At 42.7% G+C, this 18,489-nt stretch overlaps 4 protein-coding genes and 1 pseudogene across 5 annotated transcripts; all 5 read left to right on the plus strand.

The window, feature by feature from the left end:
* Window positions 1-1,667: 1,667 nt before the first annotated feature.
* On the plus strand, window positions 1,668-2,379 carry LOC307241576 (histone H2A; the record flags this gene model as incomplete). The annotated part of the gene is made up of 1 exon (XM_080015744.1): window positions 1,668-2,379. One exon carries the CDS (start codon window positions 1,668-1,670, stop codon window positions 2,052-2,054), a length of 387 nt encoding a protein of 128 aa, XP_079871870.1. The 3' UTR covers window positions 2,055-2,379.
* A 567-nt stretch (window positions 2,380-2,946) lies between these two features.
* Window positions 2,947-3,258, plus strand: LOC307241584 (histone H4; the record flags this gene model as incomplete). Its single annotated transcript, XM_080015752.1, has 1 exon — window positions 2,947-3,258. The coding sequence occupies one exon, from the start codon at window positions 2,947-2,949 to the stop codon at window positions 3,256-3,258; it is 312 nt and encodes a 103-aa protein (XP_079871878.1).
* Window positions 3,259-4,131: 873 nt separating this feature from the next.
* LOC307241286 (histone H2B 1/2-like) lies at window positions 4,132-4,499 on the plus strand (annotated as a pseudogene). The gene has a single exon. The product of its transcript is annotated as a histone H2B 1/2-like (transcript).
* A 10,015-nt stretch (window positions 4,500-14,514) lies between these two features.
* LOC307240862 (histone H3.2) lies at window positions 14,515-15,487 on the plus strand. Its single transcript, XM_080014754.1, has one exon. It carries the CDS (start codon window positions 14,847-14,849, stop codon window positions 15,255-15,257), a length of 411 nt encoding a protein of 136 aa, XP_079870880.1. The 5' UTR covers window positions 14,515-14,846; the 3' UTR covers window positions 15,258-15,487.
* A 1,082-nt stretch (window positions 15,488-16,569) lies between these two features.
* On the plus strand, window positions 16,570-16,927 carry LOC307241287 (histone H2B 1/2-like; the record flags this gene model as incomplete). Its single annotated transcript, XM_080015327.1, has 2 exons — window positions 16,570-16,755; window positions 16,853-16,927. The coding sequence occupies 2 exons, from the start codon at window positions 16,570-16,572 to the stop codon at window positions 16,925-16,927; spliced, it is 261 nt and encodes an 86-aa protein (XP_079871453.1).
* Window positions 16,928-18,489: the final 1,562 nt, after the last annotated feature.

Consider the following 18,489-nt stretch of genomic DNA (forward strand, 5'->3'; position numbering starts at 1 on the left):
ACCTCATTTCTGTAAACAGACGGTTAAAGCGCAACATGGGGGTGTTTCGGTCTCACTTGTCTGTGAAAACTTTCTTCTCTGTATCGTCATGGATTACGTGAAGCGGGTGGCGGATGCTCTGAATCATATTCTGGACCTTAATCCGACCAGTGGGATAGATCCAGGTCAGTGTTAGCAGCGCGTACTGGACTTCATTTTCCACGATCATAGTCAGTCCTCCGACGACGACGCGGAGAACGACAGCGATGCTGAATCTGATATTACTACAGACTTGGAGAACATTTCAAACAGCGGATTTCAAACTTAATGTGAGGATGAAACGAAATATTTTCAAGAACCACCAGGAGACTGACGATACGTCCATTGTTGTTACAACGGAAAAGTAGATGACGTGATGAAGTCCGTTGAGGTTGGTGACATATTTTCAGATTTCAGATTTTCTGAGACTCATAATATTGATAGACTGTACATGTTGTTGTGTTGTTCGTACTTTTAAACTCTAAAATAATTCCACTTTTATAAACCATGTTTATTCTTACTGTTAAATAAAAGCTTTTTTAAAAAACAAAATTAGTTGTGTGTTGTTGAGCTGTTTGTGATTGGCCCATTCAGCAGCATGTTAAGTCGCCATGAGGCTTTGTTTGTCCGCCAACCCCATTTGCATTCTGGGAGCTGGCTGAATGACCCTGGTGTGGGTAAAACTTTGGAGGTGATGATCTCAGAAACACGGTTTGCCACACCCTTGTCATTAACAAGTCATAGTTTTAAAAATATTTGCTTGATTTGCACAAGTGACACCTTGTTTGGAAGCTCAGATTCTCCATTTTCAAATGATGCAAAAAAAACTCGAAAGCCACCAGATCACCCTATAGTACGCGGTGGGTCACATATGTAATTTTCAAATCCCTGAATTATATGTTAGGCAGTTGTAAGTGGTGCCCCCTGTTGACCCCTCTAAAAGTACCTGTCCAGAGCTGTCCAGAACAGTTGAAGTTCTTTCGGTAGCTCTTCTAATTACTGGGATATAGGGATTCAAAGGTGACCTCTGGGCAGGGTTCAAAGGTTAATATCTCAGTTTAGGGTCTACTGAAATCTCTTAACTTACATATGTTAACCAAGACGATGACACCTTTCAAAAAATGGGATTGGTTTTGTTCTACAGCAAAGTTAAAGAAATCCAACACTGCCGTTGCAGTGGGTTTTTCTTTTTTACTTTGAAACTTTGTAGAGGAGGATTAGAGGAATGGAGTCGAGGAGGAGGGGTATAGAAGGAGGAGGAGAGGAGGAGTTGAGGAAGAGGAGGAGGACAGGAGGAGTAGAGATAGAGGAGGAGGAGAGGAGTCGAGGTAGAGGAGAAGGAGAAGAGGAGGAGGAGAGAAGTAGAGTAGAGGTAAAGGGGGAGGAGGAGTAGAGGAGGAGGAGTAGAGGAGGAGTAGAGGTAGATTGTATAACATTAGGAGCGTAGCCCTTCTGGGGCAGAGCCTCCTTACATAGAACGCCTTCACACACTGCTGCTGTGACGTTTCACTGGTATACTTTGTTCTGATTGGACCACAGATTTCGGGTGCAAGGTTACCAATGAGATCTTTCCCGCACGGCTTAAAATAAGCGCTGCAGAGCGGCGTGGTTACTTCCTAGTTGTTTGTATCAAGCCAAAAGCTGAAACCATGTCTGGAAGAGGCAAACAGGGCGGAAAAGCCAGAGCTAAGGCCAAGACTCGCTCATCTCGTGCCGGTCTCCAGTTCCCAGTCGGTCGTGTCCACAGGCTGCTGCGCAAAGGCAACTATGCCCGGAGAGTCGGTGCTGGTGCTCCGGTCTACCTGGCGGCCGTGCTGGAGTATCTGACCGCTGAGATCCTGGAGTTGGCCGGAAACGCTGCCCGCGACAACAAGAAGACACGGATCATCCCCCGTCACCTGCAGCTGGCCGTCCGCAACGACGAGGAGCTCAACAAGCTGCTGGGCGGAGTGACCATCGCTCAGGGCGGCGTGTTGCCCAACATCCAGGCTGTTCTCCTGCCCAAGAAAACTGAGAAGGCCACCAAAGCAAAATAATCACATTTTGCTCAACAATCCAAAGGCTCTTTTAAGAGCCACCCACAACTTTGTAGAGAGTAACTCTTATCCTCCATCAAATCTCATTCTTTTCATTATTACTGCTGCTGAATATCGTTACTGTGTCGTTAGATAACCTCATTATACTGTTTTATTTTGTGGGAGTCCAAATGTTCGATGGAAATATTTAATTCAAATATTTATTTTTCCAAATGAAAAGGTGGTGTGTTTGTTTCACATATTGTCAATAGTCTATTAAATCTGAACAGATATATTCTCATCCAATAAGTATTTTTTAAAGACACATTGATTTCCAGCTTGACAATTATTCCAGAAAACACTTTTGATATTTATGGAGCAACCAACATGTTTAAACTACAGGGATAACAATTCAACTCATAGATTTTGTGATTTATTCATCTGCTTGGATACATATCCAAAACTGCTGACTTCCACTGCTCTTCTAAAAAATGATAAATCTCTTTATTCATTTGTTAATGTCATTTTAATTCTGATGGAGTCATTAAGATGTCATCTGTCATTTTTATAATTATGGCTGTTAAAATGCTTTACATTCTGATTAAAGTTTGATACACTGTGTGTATGTGGTGTCATAATGACACATTATTTTATATTTTGTGGTATTTAGAGTCCAACCTGAAGGACAGGAGAACTGTTTAATGTTGTGTAATGCTCTTTGTACTTCAGACGTACACGACAGCTTAGTCACTGAAACCCGCGCAATTTTGAATTCTGGCGCGTGATGACGAAACAATATGTGCAAGACTTGCACCACGGACTAGTGTGCTCTCCTCTACGTCCGCAGGAAAGCTGTAAATGAACAGGCTGACACAAGAAGTTGTTATAGCTTGTTTCGACTCGATCTGCAAACATGAGCGGTCGTGGCAAAGGAGGAAAGGGACTGGGCAAAGGAGGCGCCAAGCGTCACCGCAAGGTTCTCCGTGATAACATCCAGGGAATCACCAAACCCGCTATCCGCCGTCTGGCTCGTCGTGGCGGTGTGAAGCGTATCTCCGGTCTGATCTACGAGGAGACCCGTGGTGTTCTCAAGGTGTTCCTGGAGAACGTGATCCGTGATGCCGTCACCTACACTGAGCACGCCAAGAGAAAGACCGTCACCGCCATGGATGTGGTCTATGCCCTGAAGAGGCAGGGCCGCACTCTGTACGGTTTTGGAGGTTAATTGCTCTAACAACTGAATTAAACAAAGGCCCTTTTCAGGGCCACACAAACCTCCTCAAAGGAGCCTGACCCCTTGTGTAAACGATGTGTGATTTTCTTACCTAATGTACATAAACCCTTTGCTGCAACTGCTTTGGGTGGTGTACATATAAATACAAACTTCTCCATGTCACTGTATATATTGACAAATTGCTTTTGATGTTAAATTCAACTCACAAATACATACTTAAATGTTGTATTCCAACATAAGAATTTCCAAGAGGAAAACACAGGCTCAACGGAAAGTGTTTAATGTACATCATTTTGTTTAAAGGTTTATATTTTATCCATCAATTACATAGAGCTGATTCACCTACACGCGCTATTAAAATGAACAGGCAGAACATGCACAGCAGCACACGTTGCAGAAAACAGTGAGATTGTAAGCTACACACGAAAAGAACAAATTTAACTTCTGACAAACAGTTATAAATATTGGTGACAGAACAACGGAACTATGGTAATGAATCTTTGTGTTTCTGTAAGAAATAAATCCGTTAGAATAGATCCCATCTGGTCTCTAATGTGTCGCAGAAAATGAATAGTATATTATAGTATAGCCACACACAATGAGTGTGATACATATACACGAGAATGGTCGTAACATTGGTGTTGCAAATAACCAGGAAATGGTTAAATCCAAGCACATCTTTTTTCAACCGCCAATCTGCCCCTTCTATTTGTTTTCTGTTTGAAAACTAGTGGCACGTGCCACGCGTCTTGCAAGCACTGGCCAATGAAATTCAGGGAGTCACAGAGGCTGCTTTGCATGAGAGGGTTATATAGAGCAGCACCGCCCCTGAGCTTTTTTTTGGTGTTGTGCGTTGCTGCATGATCATCATGCCTGAACTCGCCCAAGAAGGGGTCCAAGAAAGCTGTTTCCAAGACTGCTGTCAAGGGTGGAAAGAAGCGCAAAAAGACCAGGAGAGAGAGCTACGCCATGTACGTGTACAAAGTGCTGAAGCAGGTCCACCCAGACACCGGGATCTCCTCCAAGGCCATGGTAGTCATGAAGTCGTTCGTCAACGACATCTTCGAGCGCATCGCCAGTGAGGCCTCTCAAAGGCTCACTACAACAAGCGTTTCACCATCACCTCCAGGGAGATCCAGACCTCCGTTCGCCTGCTGCTCCCCGGGGAGCTGGCCAAGCACGCCGTGTCTGAGGGAACCAAGGCCGTCACCAAGTACACCAGCTCCAAGTAACCACAGCCTGTAGCGCTGAACCAACGGTCCTTTTCAGAACCACCCAACATGTCATAGAAGGAGTGATCTCCACATCATTCTACTATTATTCTCCTGTTACATTGTATGTAACAGGAGCAACACTTGAATGAACAACACTTGAATTTCCACTTCAGGGGATAAATTCAGTACTTATCTCATTTGATGTTACTATACAGACAGGGCACCATATGCAGAGTTATAACATGCACATTTTATTTCACCTTATACACCAGACACATCTAATTTTAAATAATGTTCTACCTACCTGATCTGCTTTTACCTTCTTTTTTGTATAAATGGTCAATGTTTAAGATTTGATCTGTTTTGATAGATGTAATGGCTTTGAGTTATTTATTACATTAAATTACATCAAGAAATGTTAAATAATATGAAAGTAGAAAGTCAGAATTATCAAATGCCCAAACGCAAAACTTATAAACTACCAGGATAGCTAAAGTATTAATTCAATGAAGTATTCAACTGCATCACATCAGAATATTGCTTGAGAGTGTGATGGGTCAATGTACAAAGGATGTGAATGAATGAATTATGGTTTAGTCCCAGAAGCCAGTGCAGACCACAGCAGAGGAAACACACTGAAATTAGTGTCGTAGTCACAACAATAAATAAATAATAACAGTTGGACAGTGTGCGATCGAGGGCTCCATCCCTTCGCATCCCTTCTTTCCAAAACCTTTAACATTCCCTTCATCTTCCATTCAGTTAGAATATTTGTTTAGCAGTTTTAATTATACATTATTAACTTTTATTACAATTAGAACTATACCTGAGCAGCGTGCAACAGCGGCTGATGTAGGACAGCAGCTCCTGCACAGCGAGCTGCAGCAGGAAGTGGTTGCACCTTGCCTGGCCCACACGACAAGATTTTTCAAATCTTAATCAATGTTAAAAATGTGAGAGAACCCACACAACAAATATCATGATACATTTAACAGTTTTGTTCTTATAGTGTGTGCAGAGCAACAATGTGCCCATACAGCACACCACACACAAACAGATTCCTTCACCAACAACAAGAGTCCTAATATCATGAAGCCCTACAAGTTCATTACACGCAGGTGTGGCTATGTGAGGTTACCAGAGTCCCAACTCTCAAAACCGGAACCCTCATGTGACCAAACGTGACTTCAGAGTAAACAAACATAGTGGATGACGGGCTAGAACTAGCAGTGCTATTTTTTTGCACATTTGTTTTTACAGATAATCCAAAAGGAAAAATTTGAAACAGTGGATGAAGTCATGGAGACGGCGTAAACATTGACTGTACATGTTGCAACTCCAGTTTTATGCTTCGCAGCGTTCGTATTTTCAGCCATGGCTGCTGTTTTGTTGAGAACTTCTGTTTCATTCAGCTTGGCCTCAAATTGGCTATCGGTCTTTCCCACGTGACAATCCACAGAGCCCTCCTCATCGCCGCATGTTTAATAGTCAAGTAAAGTCACTTCATATATAAAGCGCATTTCATACCAGGGTACACAATGGGCTTTAAATGAATTACAATCAAAAAAAGAACATAGTTGTCAGCTGGTCATTTCAAAAGAATGCCCCTGAAACAACAGGAACAACAAAAGCAGCAGCAACAACAACAAAAACAGCGACAAAAGCAACTACAACCACAGTAGCAACAGCAGCAGCAACAACAGCAGCAACAACAGAAACAACAACCACAGCAGCAGCAACATCAACACCAGCAGCAACAACAAGAAAAACAACAGCAAAAACAGCAACAGCAGCAACAGCAGCAGCAAGAACAGAAATAACAACAGCAGTAGCAACAACAGACACAGCAGCAGCAATAGCAGAAGCTACAGAAACAACAACAGCAACAGCAACGACAACAACCACAGCAACAACCACAGCAACAAAAACAGCAGCAGCAACAACAGAAACAACAACTGAAACAGCAGCAGCGCAGAAACAACACAAACACCAACAGAAAAAGCAGCAACATCTACAGTAGAAAGAACAGAAACAGCAGCAAAAACAACAGCAGCAGCAAATGAGACAACAACAGAAACAACATCAACGGCAGCAGCAACAGAAACAACAATTCCAGCAGCAACAACAAAAACAACTACAGCAACAGCAGCAACAACAACAGCAACAACTAGCGCTAGCCACACCAAAGTCCTGCTCCACTAGTGCACGACAACAAGGGTTCCACCATCACCTCCAGGAAGAGCCAGACCTCCGTCCGCCTGCTGCTCCCCGGGAGCTGGCCAAGCACGCCGTGTCTGAGGGCTCCAAGGCCGTCACTAGGTACACCAAATCTGAGTAATTCAAATTGTCAGCTTCTCAAACCAAAGGTCCTTTTCAGGACCACCCACATTGTAACAGAAGCATTATTCCAGGGACACCCAATCCTGTTATTCAGGGACAACTACTATACAAAGGTTACATGTTGAACTATTGAATTGGCTCAAGTTAATCAGATTAACTGCTTTCATAATTATTTACATTATCATTGAGCAGAAACTTTTGAATGTTTTTTTTTTGCTCCTTGAACTGAGAGACTTGGATATATATTTATGTCAATGAAAGTCTAAATAAATGTCTCACGATCATTGCTATTCACGCTACAAAGCGTCAAGATGCACTTGTATCTTTGAGCCACTTGATGGCAGCAAATGAACTAATTGGCCGGAGAGCTGCAGTAAGGATAATCATATCAAACTCATCAAATGACAAGTTACAAGATGTTTGGGCAGCTTTTTACTAATGAGACCATTTAGCAATTCAATTTGTACGTGTGTTTTGTGGTGAAACTAAAACATGATTTCTGCAGGAAGAAAAAAGTACAACATACAAATATTAGTATAGCATACATTAGTATAGCAAACTTCATAAACCAGGGCAATTCAAAGTGTTATACATTTGGCACAAAAGACATTATATGAAAGCAAAGACAGTTTATCAAACACAGGATAAGATGTAAATTCCTTGTGCAAGCACATACCTAAGAGTGTCGTGATGAATGGTAGAACGTCTTAATGTCATCTTTTCGTCTTGGTGATGAATGGTGGTGAATGGTGGGAGCTGGATACGCATCATCAGTAGTGTGTCCTTGGATCTTGGGATGTTTCGGCCTCTACACTATACACCCTCCCCAAGGTGGCCAGCTACAGGCTGATCGGACCTGAGCTTGCGTGAGTCCAGACACGTCACGAGAAAGAAAGCCATAATGATGGCAGACTTCTCGAGGGACTATGCATGGCAGGGGCGTCCTACTCCCTGAGTCAAGCCAAAGCTGACCGCATACCTACTGGTTTGCTACTTTGGGGCCCAACAGGGGTCTTTCCTCCTCATAAAAAGCCACTGGCTGCTCCTTTCGGCTGCCTCTGATGCAGCTTTGATGGCTGAGCGCTGGTTCTGGCCTCTAACTCCCAGGTCAGCGAACAGTCTGGTGGTAGATCTTGCCACAAACCCTCTGCATCCGACCTCCACTGGGCGGACCTCAGCGTTCCAGCCACGGTGTTGTGCTTCAGCAGCGAGCTCGGCGTAGCGTAGATGTTTTCGCTCATAAGCCTCATCCACTGCGTCCTCTCAGGGTACTGTGAGTTCGATGATGTACACCTTCTTCAGGGAAGGAGACCACAGCATCAGGTCAGGTCTCAGGGTAGTTGTAGCAATCTCTGGAGGAAAAACCAGCTGTCGGCCAATGTCAGCCAGCATCTTCCAGTCACGGGCTAAGCGTAGCTGGCCTCGCTCAGATGGTGTAGAGCAGGCCTGGCCAACCCGCGGCTCGCGAGCCTCATGCGGCTCTTTGGCTGGCTTCATGCGGCTCTTTCACATGACAAGCGTCAAAAACTCAGAAAAAAAAAGCGCAGCCATTCATTCCCTATTGTGATTATAAAATCGCTATGGTATATCACTCGTTTTCCACCGCGGATCACTTCCTCATTTACTCAAAGCGAACAGCAGCAGGAGTCATGTCCCATTAACGCCTGTTTTATTAGTCCAAATGCCGCGTTTACACCAAAAGCGCCGGGGCGGCGCGCCTCCATACAAAGTCAACGCGGCATTAGGACTAATAAAACACCAAATAAGATTCAAAAAAATTTGGAAGTTTATTTTCAACACTATTGACATGGTTAGTAGTCAACATATAAGATGGATCGGCCGGCGAATTGCGTTGCGTATCAAACATCTCCGATGGAGAACTGTGAGGGCTGGAGGGGTGTGTGTGTGTGTGTGTGTGTGTGTGTGCGTGTGTGTGTGTGTGTGTGTGTGTGTGTGTGTGTGTGTCGCGACTCGCGAGCTGCAGGAGGAGGACCGACTGAAAGCTGCTTTAAGGGAAGGGACCATTGAGTTCTGGAGAAGTGTGCCAATGGAAAAATGCCCCAATGTCAAACGGGCTGCGCTTAAGATACTGTCAATGACACCCATGTGAAAGAATTGCTTCGAGTGGCAACAACGGAATTCAAGCCAGATTTGAAGAGCATTGTTCAAGATAAGGAATGCCAGAAGTCCCACTAAGCAACATGCATAGTAAGAGAAAAACGGTATTGTTAATTATTATATTTTTGTTTGTGGACTTGGTTGAACTGAGAGGTATACCGCGGAAACGCAGTACTTTCAGTACTTACAGTACTTACTTTTTTTTTTTTCAAAAATGTGGCCAGGACTCCGGAACACCTAGTCCCAGGTATATGTGGATGGCCAAAGCATCAGATCGTGTATGGTAGGCAAGAGCCAAAACTGATTCTTAAAGGTTAGGGTTTAAGGGACACTATTGAATAAATTGACCCAACATGAAAAAAATACATCCTTATCATTAAACTCTAAGTCCAATTCCCCCCTCTATGAATACATAAACAACAGTACTTTTTGAACTGAGAGTTTGTGTGTGTGAGACAGTGCACACAATGTTATATTTTTGTTTGTGGACTTGGTTGAACTGAGAGTTTGTGTGTGTGAGACAGTGCACACAATGTTAATTGTTGAAAATAACTGGCCTGTGGTCTTAGTACTCCATCCATCCATCCATCTTCAACCGATTATCCTTAGTCGGGTCGCGGGGGCTAGGAGTCAATTTCTGTCATTATCATGTTGGTGTGTGACATTTACAATAAATCTGGCTGAGCAGAGGTCTGTGTGTGTGTGTGTGTGTGTGTGTGAGGAAGGGATGGGGTGATGTTCATGTGTGCCCATGTGTATGATGTGGCTCTTTGCAGTAACACAGTAAAAAAAGTGGCTCTTAGTCTCTGACTGGTTGGCCACCCCTGGTGTAGAGCATCTTCTGGTTACCTTAGCCCCCTCACGGACAAAGATAGTTGCCCGTTGTTGGTTGGATGCTGGTGGTGGTAGGGAGTTGGTGGCAGTTCGTTTGTCCTCCAGAGTGGATGCAAGGACTTTCAGGACTTGGTTGTGACGCCACGTATAACGTCCTTGTGTGAGACTGGTTTTACACCCTGTAAGAATGTGTCTGAGGGTGGCTGGCATAGAACATAGGGCACACCCCGGATCTTCACCAAACCACTGGTGAAGTTTGACTGGTGTTGGAAGGACGTCGTATGTAGCTCTGATGGAGAGGCTCAACTGTCTCGCTTCCATGGCCCACATGTCTTTCCAGCTGATCTTCCTCCTCTCCACACTGTCCCATCTTGTCCACTGTCCTTGTTTGCCAAGAGAGACTGCCTTGGCCCATCGTGCAGCATCCTCCTGGTGACGTACTTCCTCCACCACCATCTTCCTCCGTTCTCGTGCTGTGGCCTTACTCCACGCTGGGGGGGTAGCTGTCAGCCCAAAGCCTCCTCTCCCTTGCTGAACATGGCCCACAATGTCAGCATGTTTGAGGGCTGCTGTTGCCTCCTCCACTGCTTTGGCTGGTCTCCATTTGCGGCCAAGGTTAAGGTTAAGGTTGGTGCATTGTTGCTCACCACTATGTCTCTGGATTCATTCAGTGTCATCTGGAGTCTTGTTTTTGCACACTTGAACTCCTCTGTGAGACTGGTGAGGGGCAGCTTGAGGATGCTCTCTCCGTAGAGGCCTATGGTGGTAAGGCATCGTGGAACTCCAAGCCACTTCTTGATGTATCCTGTGACTGTTCTTTCCAACTTCTCTACAGTTGAGATTGGTACCTCATAAACTGCGAGGGGCCACAACATCCGGGGTAGGAGTCCAAGCTGCAAGCACCAGGCCTTTAGCTTCCCAGGCAGTTGGGTGCTGTCAATGGACTGTAGGCCACTGCTGATGTCCTTACGCAGTTGTTGCACCTGGTGTATGTCAACAAATCTAAGCTGGAAAGAAATAATTATATCACAGAGATGAAGGGTTCATTTGAAACATGTCTACCCGGGTGCATTCATTTTCTATTTTCAAGTCAACCAGCTCAAATTGACGGCTCCAAAAAAAAGTACATGTCAAGTTTACTTATATAGATCTTAATCACAGTACAGTGTCCAAGTGCTTCACATTTACACTTTGCACAGGGACTGTGAAATACACATCTACTGCCATAACTTTGACAGGAAGAGGCCACGTGGCCAGTTGTAGTTCCAGTTTTCCTGGACCTTATTCAGTTTTTCAATATGTTTTTCAATGTTGTCGTCCAATGTTCATGTTTTTGTGTAAATGTTGTTTGTTTCTATGTTTATTTGTCTCACCGCGGTGATTCTCCCCCTCTAGAGTAGTGATCAGTTGTTTAAAGACCCAAACATGATAAATAGTTCTCCAAAGAGGGGGGTTGGTGGTGGCTCTCCATAACCAAAACTGTGTTTTTGTCATTCTACAGGTCGTCCACAGGACAGAGTTGTTGCAGCAGTTCTTGATGATTTAAGAATTAATAAAGAGTTGCATTGCAGGTTGAGAACTTGAACTCCACTTGCAGACTAACTCTGTCCTAGATGCGTTGGCATACAAATAGTCTGTGTTGAATGCCCAGCATGCTGACAGCAATGTTAAAAAAAATAATAATAATAAATGAAATGAAATAAAAAAAAAGAAAAAAAAAAAAGAAAGAAATACCACTCTGAACTATAAGCAGACAGTGGAAATTATAATATATACATTACTTTAAGATATACTACGCTATGCATATGGACTTTGTTTTCCTGCCTTCAGTGATACTGAACTTCTTATGTCTGTCCTTTTATTCTTTTATTACTGAATCTTTCTATTTATTATCCTGTTTTAACCTTTCTTTTGCAGAGTGCTGCTCCGTATCTACAGGTTCTACACAGGAATCAGGATTTTATGCTCAGTACTTAATCAGATAAATCAAGTCATTTGGATGAGGATAAGGATATTTTGATTATCATTCCACAACATGTTATACATGAAAGGGAAGGAAATAAAGTACTCAGGTCCCGGTACAGGTATAACAAAAAAAAAAACAAGAAAAAAAGCACACAGTTATATGAGGCTTTGTGTGGGTTTCAATTCCTTAAAGAACATAAAAACAAGTTATATATTATGAGGATTAAAGAAATTACATGTATTCTATTTATTTAGTGAATCTCACACAGTACACGTATTTTATTGCACCATAAATTCTAGTTACAAAATGGTTCACACTCGTAATATAGATCAACATATACTAGTTGTATGTTCAAGCACCTTGCAGTATGTGTTGTATTATCATGTAGAGTGAGAAACCTGCTAATTACACATGATACATATAGTAATCTGTAAAAGATCAAATCATATTGTAATAACTCCTCCTTTCATTTCCTGTTCATGCAATTTATATTTGACCAAATATGGTCATACCTGTGGAACAGGTCTTCCAGGTTAGCAGCTTCATGCTTGGATCAAACTGTCTTTGTAAAGTGTTTCCCTTGTTTCTATTTCTGTTCTTTCTGTTCATTTAAAATCATATTTCATTCATTCATGTATTTTTGTTTTACTTCTTCACAGTATTTAAACAGACACAAAGCCTCATCTACATCATCCGATGAAGTATGAGAAGATGATTTAGCAGCACATCCTGCTTCATATGTGGGCCACATGTAAATAGTGAACAGCACTTTGCAGAAAAGAAGACAAAGTTGAAACAGAATAATTCAAATGAGAATGATTCACTATTAAAAGAAGAACTTGGACACACACAACAAGTTGGGTCTCACTGCAGGCAGGGAAACTACAAACTCAACATGGCCGTAAAACCAATAAAGTTCAATCATTATCAATGAAACAAAAGAATCATTTTATTTTGGTACAAACATGTAATGTATGAGATTGAGTGAAACAACAGAATAAATGTCATTTGTTTAGTCCTAGAAAGAGTTGTTCATTCGTTGTCTGGGGCGGTTTCAACATGTGTGTTTACCAGTGGCTTTAAAAGTCATTTTACACACGAGCTACAACATATAAGGACAAGTTTTACATTGAATGCTTTGTCAAACATCTTCAGTGTCTCTGCAAAGCCTTTTTAGTAACTCACCAATGACTTTTCTTCAAATAAAAGACAATTGACGAAGGAAATGCGCTTGGAGTAAATCCTTCGTCACGGAGAAACAGCGATGATTTGAGAATCCGGGGGAAACGCTCCCGGCCTCGACGCCAAAAAGACCTTGTATTTATAGGTGAACATGTTGACTTGTTGTTTATTTCAACAACAATTATTACTATTGTTCTTCTGAGAAGACTTTATCAGGAAAACACGCAGGAGAAAACACAACGTGGTACCACGGAGAGACTCCGCTGGTAGAGTCTGTGCGGTTCTCATGGTGCGTTTAAGTCCAGCCCATTTCCTCGTTTCAAACACTCCGTTCAGTCACTGTTGCGGAAATCGCACCAGAGACCCGAGGAAAGAATGGCAGAAGCGGCTCCAGCAGCAGAAGCGGTGACGGTCACCGCAGCCGCTCCGCCGGCCAAGACGGCGAAGAAGATGATGAAGAAGGCACCGCCAGCGAAAAGGGCGGCGGCAGGACCCAGCGTCCGTGAGCTCATCCGCCAGGTTTTGTCCGAGTCCCTGGATCGCAAAGGGATGTCTGCTCCTGCCATCAAGAAAGCGCTGACTGGCCGCGGATACGACATGCAAGGAAGAAACTCTCGCGTCAATAATGTGATCAAGGCCATGGTGGGCAGCGGCATTCTGCTTCAGAAGACGGGACTCGGCGCTTCAGGCACTTTCAAACTCAACGAGACGCAGAGAAAGAAGCCCGAGAAGAAGCCAGCCACGAAGAAAGCAGCCGCCAAAACCCCTGCCACCAAGAAGCCAGCCACCAAGAAAGCAGCCACCAAGAAGCCAGCCACCAAGAAGCCAGCCACCAAGAAAGCAGCCGCTAAGAAACCGCTCGCTAAGAAAGGTGTCGCTAAGAAACCTGCCGCCAAGAAACCTGCCGCTAAAAAGGTCGGTGCCGCCAACAAAGCTGAAGTCAAGAAAACTGCTAAGAAGTCCCCGAAGAAAGTCACCAAGGCAGTGGTCAGGTCAGCCAAGAAGCCTGCTGTGGCCCAGAAAGCAAACAAGTCTCCTAAGAGCAAAGCAGCGAAGCTCAAGAAGGCAGGCAAGAAGTAACTCTGCTGCCTTCACCCCAACGACCCCAAACGGCTCTTTTAAGAGCCACACACAATGTCTCACAGAGCTGCTCCTTATCAAATCCTTTCCCCTATTCTTTATGTTATCTAATCATAGTGTTATGGTGCCGTACCATAAGCAATGACAGTAACTTACTACTCTATAATAATTATTACATAAACAAGCAGTGTATGTAATGCACATACAATTTTTCTAAATGCATTTATTCATATTTGACATCTAGACATGTACGCATGCATACATACACACATGCATACATAGACGCATACATACATACATACATACATACATACATACATACATACATACATACATACATACATACATACATACACACATGCATACATACATACATACAGACATACATACATACATACATACAAACATATTTGGATCTATTTGCTATTTTGTCTACATATATTTTTCTGATTCAGATTATATGGTTATGAAGTAGTAATTATTTATATTTTTATACTTATATTTATTATATATATTTGCCCTTTTATAATTTCGCTTAACAGGAACAATTATCTTGAATGTTGATCCTAAGTTCCTGGTTATCTCAAATGTATTCCTTCAAACTTCTAGTAACATGTCATAAACACGCAGCATTTTTCAAATCATCAGTCAATACTTGAACCATTACGTCAGAAAAATATTCAGAGGTTCCTCGCGCTCAAAAGGCGCGGGTTTGTTTTGAATTCCTGACGTCCAATCGACACTCGCGCACGCCTCACTTGGACCAATCAGCGTTGAGCAGCTCTCCGCACTGTCTATATAAGCTCAGTCCTCCCAGTCTACTTCAGCACAACTCCTCATCCAGCATGGCTAGAACCAAGCAGACCGCCCGTAAATCCACCGGAGGAAAAGCTCCCAGGAAGCAGCTGGCTACCAAAGCTGCGCGTAAGAGCGCCCCTGCCACCGGCGGAGTGAAGAAGCCTCACCGCTACAGGCCCGGTACCGTGGCTCTGAGAGAGATCCGTCGTTACCAGAAATCCACCGAGCTGCTGATCCGCAAGCTGCCCTTCCAGCGCCTGGTGAGAGAGATCGCTCAGGACTTCAAGACCGACCTGCGCTTCCAGAGCTCCGCTGTCATGGCTCTCCAGGAGGCCAGCGAGGCTTACCTGGTCGGTCTGTTCGAGGACACCAACCTGTGCGCAATCCACGCCAAGCGAGTCACCATCATGCCCAAGGACATCCAGCTGGCCCGCCGCATCCGCGGAGAGCGTGCTTGAAGCCACCGCTCAACAGTCCCCAAAAGGCTCTTTTCAGAGCCACCACACGCTCCGTTAAAGACATTGTTGCCTTACAACATCATATCAAATATCTGCTTTATACATCCGTGTGCCCAATCACTCCTAGGTACTTAACCCCTCATGAAATTCTACAACAACCAATAAATCTATCTATCTATCTATCTATCTATCTATCTATCTATCTATCTATTATCTATTATCTATTATCTATCTATATATCTGTCTAGCTGTCTGTCTGTCTGTCTATTATTACTGATGTTGAATATAGTTAAAGGGAGTATGGATCTTATAATGGAAACATTTTTCTTTTAATTCAAATATGTATGTTTTTTTCCAAATTAAACAAAATGACACAAGAAGTTGTTGTAGCTTGTTTCGACTTGATCTGCAAACATGAGCGGTCGTGGCAAAGGAGGAAAGACCGTCACCGCCATGGATGTGGTCTATGCCCTGAAGAGGCAGGGCCGCACTCTGTACAGTTTCGGAGGTTAATTGCTCTCACAACTGAATTAAACAAAAGCCCTTTTCAGGGCCACACAAACCTCCTCAAAGGAGCCTGACCCCTTGTGTAAATGATGTGTGATTTTCTTACCTAATGTTCATCAACCCTTTGCTGCAACTGCTTTGGGTGGTGTACATATAAATACAAACTGCTCCATGTCAGTGTATATATTGACAAAGGGCTTTTGATGTAAAATTCAACTCACAAATACTTACATACATGTTGTATTACAACATATTTATTCCAAAGATGAACACACAGATGCAAGAAAAAGTGTTTAATGTCCGTTGCAGAAAACAGTGAGATTGTAAGCACCCCACGAGAAGAACAAATATGACTTCCGACAAACAGTTCGCTAAATATTGGTGACGGAATAACAGAACAATAGTGGACAAATAAAGGAGCCCCTTATTAGGGACTCTTTGTGTTTGTGTCAGAGATACATCAGTTAGAATAGATCCAATCTGGTTTCTCATGTGTTGCAGAAAATGAATAGTGTATTATAGCATTATTATTAAGTATGTTATGAAAGTGTGATGCATCTACACTAGAATGCTCGTAACATTGGTGTTGTAAATAACCAGGAAATGGTCAAATCCAAGCATATCTGTTTTCAACCGCCAATCTGTCTCTTCTATTTGTCAGTTTGAAAACTAATGGTGCCATGTGTCATGTAAGCACTGGCCAATGAAATTCAGGGAGTCACAGTGGCTGCTTTGCACAAGAGTGTTATACAGTATAGTAAGCAGCACCGCCCCTGAGCTTTTTACAAGTGTTGTGTGTTGCTGCATGATTGTCATGCCTGAACTCGCCGCCAAGTCCGCGCCCAAGAAGCGCTCCAAGAAAGCCGTGGCCAAGGCCGCCCTCAAGGGCGGAAAGAAGCGCAGAAAGACCAGGAAGGAGAGCTACGCCATCTACGTGTACAAAGTGCTGAAGCAGGTCCACCCCGACACTGGGATCTCCTCCAAGGCCATGGTAGTCATGAACTCGTTTGTCACGACATCTTCGAGCGCATCGCCGGTGAGACCTCTCGCCTGGCTCACTACAACAAGCGTTCCACCATCACCTCAAGGGAGATCCAGACCTGGCCAAGCACCCCGTGTCCGAGGGCACACAGGCCGTCACCAAGTACACAAGCTCCAAGTAACCACGGCCTGAAGCGCTGAACCAAAGGTCCTTTTCAGGACCACCCAACATGTCATAGAAGGAGTGATCTCTACATCATTCTGCTATTATCAGTTCATTCTAATAATGCTGAACACTTGAATGTCATCTTCTAGGGGATAAATTAAGTAGTTCTCTAATTCAACCATATGCAAAGTCATAACATACACATCTTATTTCACATTATGCACCAGACAAATCTAATTTTAAATAATGTTCTGCCTCGCTGATCTGCTTTTACCTTCTTGTTTGTATAAATGGTCATTGTTTTATATTTTATCTGTTTAACTAGATGTACATGGCATTGAGTTCTTAGGAAAGTGTTTTAAGAATAAAATGCATTATTTATTGTATCATATTTCAGAAAGAAATGTTAAATAATTTTAAAGTAAGAAGTCAGAATATCCAAATTCCCAAGCAGAACACCTACGTATACACTTCCAGAATAAGTATTAATTTCATTAAGTATTCAACTGCATCACACTAAGAAACTGCTTAAGAGTGTGATGGGTGAATGTACAAAGGATGTGAATGAATTAATTATGGTTAGTTCCAGCAGACAGTACAGACCACAGCAGAGGAAACACATGGAAATTAGTGTCGTAGTCACAACAATAAATCAATAAAAACAGTTGGACATCTCCCATTCCGTCAAAGTTTTTTCTTAAGCAGTCTTAATTCTTCATTATTAGCAGTATTACCAATATTACTGTTGCAATTACAATTATTACAATTATTACATTATCCTAATTATTGTATCATCAGTCATATTGTTATTACTGTAAAGTACTGCATGGTATTTTCCCTACTATGCTGCAATTCAAGTCTATAGATATACTTACACAATATGGATATACACATATTCATTGCACCAGCATGTTTACTAGTACTATCACAGATGAATTACTATACTATGTTTTAATCTGTACATTACTTTAGTGTAACTACCACCTGCCTGTATTGGGCTCACTAGTTAAAATATTTCACACACTATATGTAGATTGTGTTAATATGTGTAATATATGCACACACACAATATATGTGTACAGCTATTGTTTTAACCTCTTGTGACCTGCACTGTTTTTTTTTTTACCTAAATTTCACCAGAACAACGAATTTTGGAGTCAGTGTCACACGTTTTTCCAAATTTATTTGAATGGTGAGATTATCTTTGACTTTCGAGATACTTTCGAGAAAATAAGTAAACTAAAACTAATCTGATAAAAGTACGCCACTGCGGAGAGGTGTGGGGTGCATGGATGGTTTAATATTTCATTTTATAAAGAAATAAAAACAGGATACTGGTTTCACTTTATCTCTATTTATAGGTGTATTAAATTGAAGGTTGGGCAAGAATAGAGATAAAGAGTCAGACCCTCAGCATGAATTTCATTCATAAATACAATTTAACTGGATATAATTCTCATAGTTTTCGCGCACGGCTGAAAATTTAATGTACCCATCAGCCAGTGCGGTCAACATTTCCATGGTAACAGCGAGCTGCATCAATCAGAGATGTTACACTTCGGGTTGTAGGTAGTGTGG

The sequence above is a fragment of the Zeus faber genome (genome assembly GCF_960531495.2).
Source record: "Zeus faber genome assembly, chromosome: 15".
In the NCBI taxonomy this organism is placed as follows: domain Eukaryota; kingdom Metazoa; phylum Chordata; class Actinopteri; order Zeiformes; family Zeidae; genus Zeus; species Zeus faber.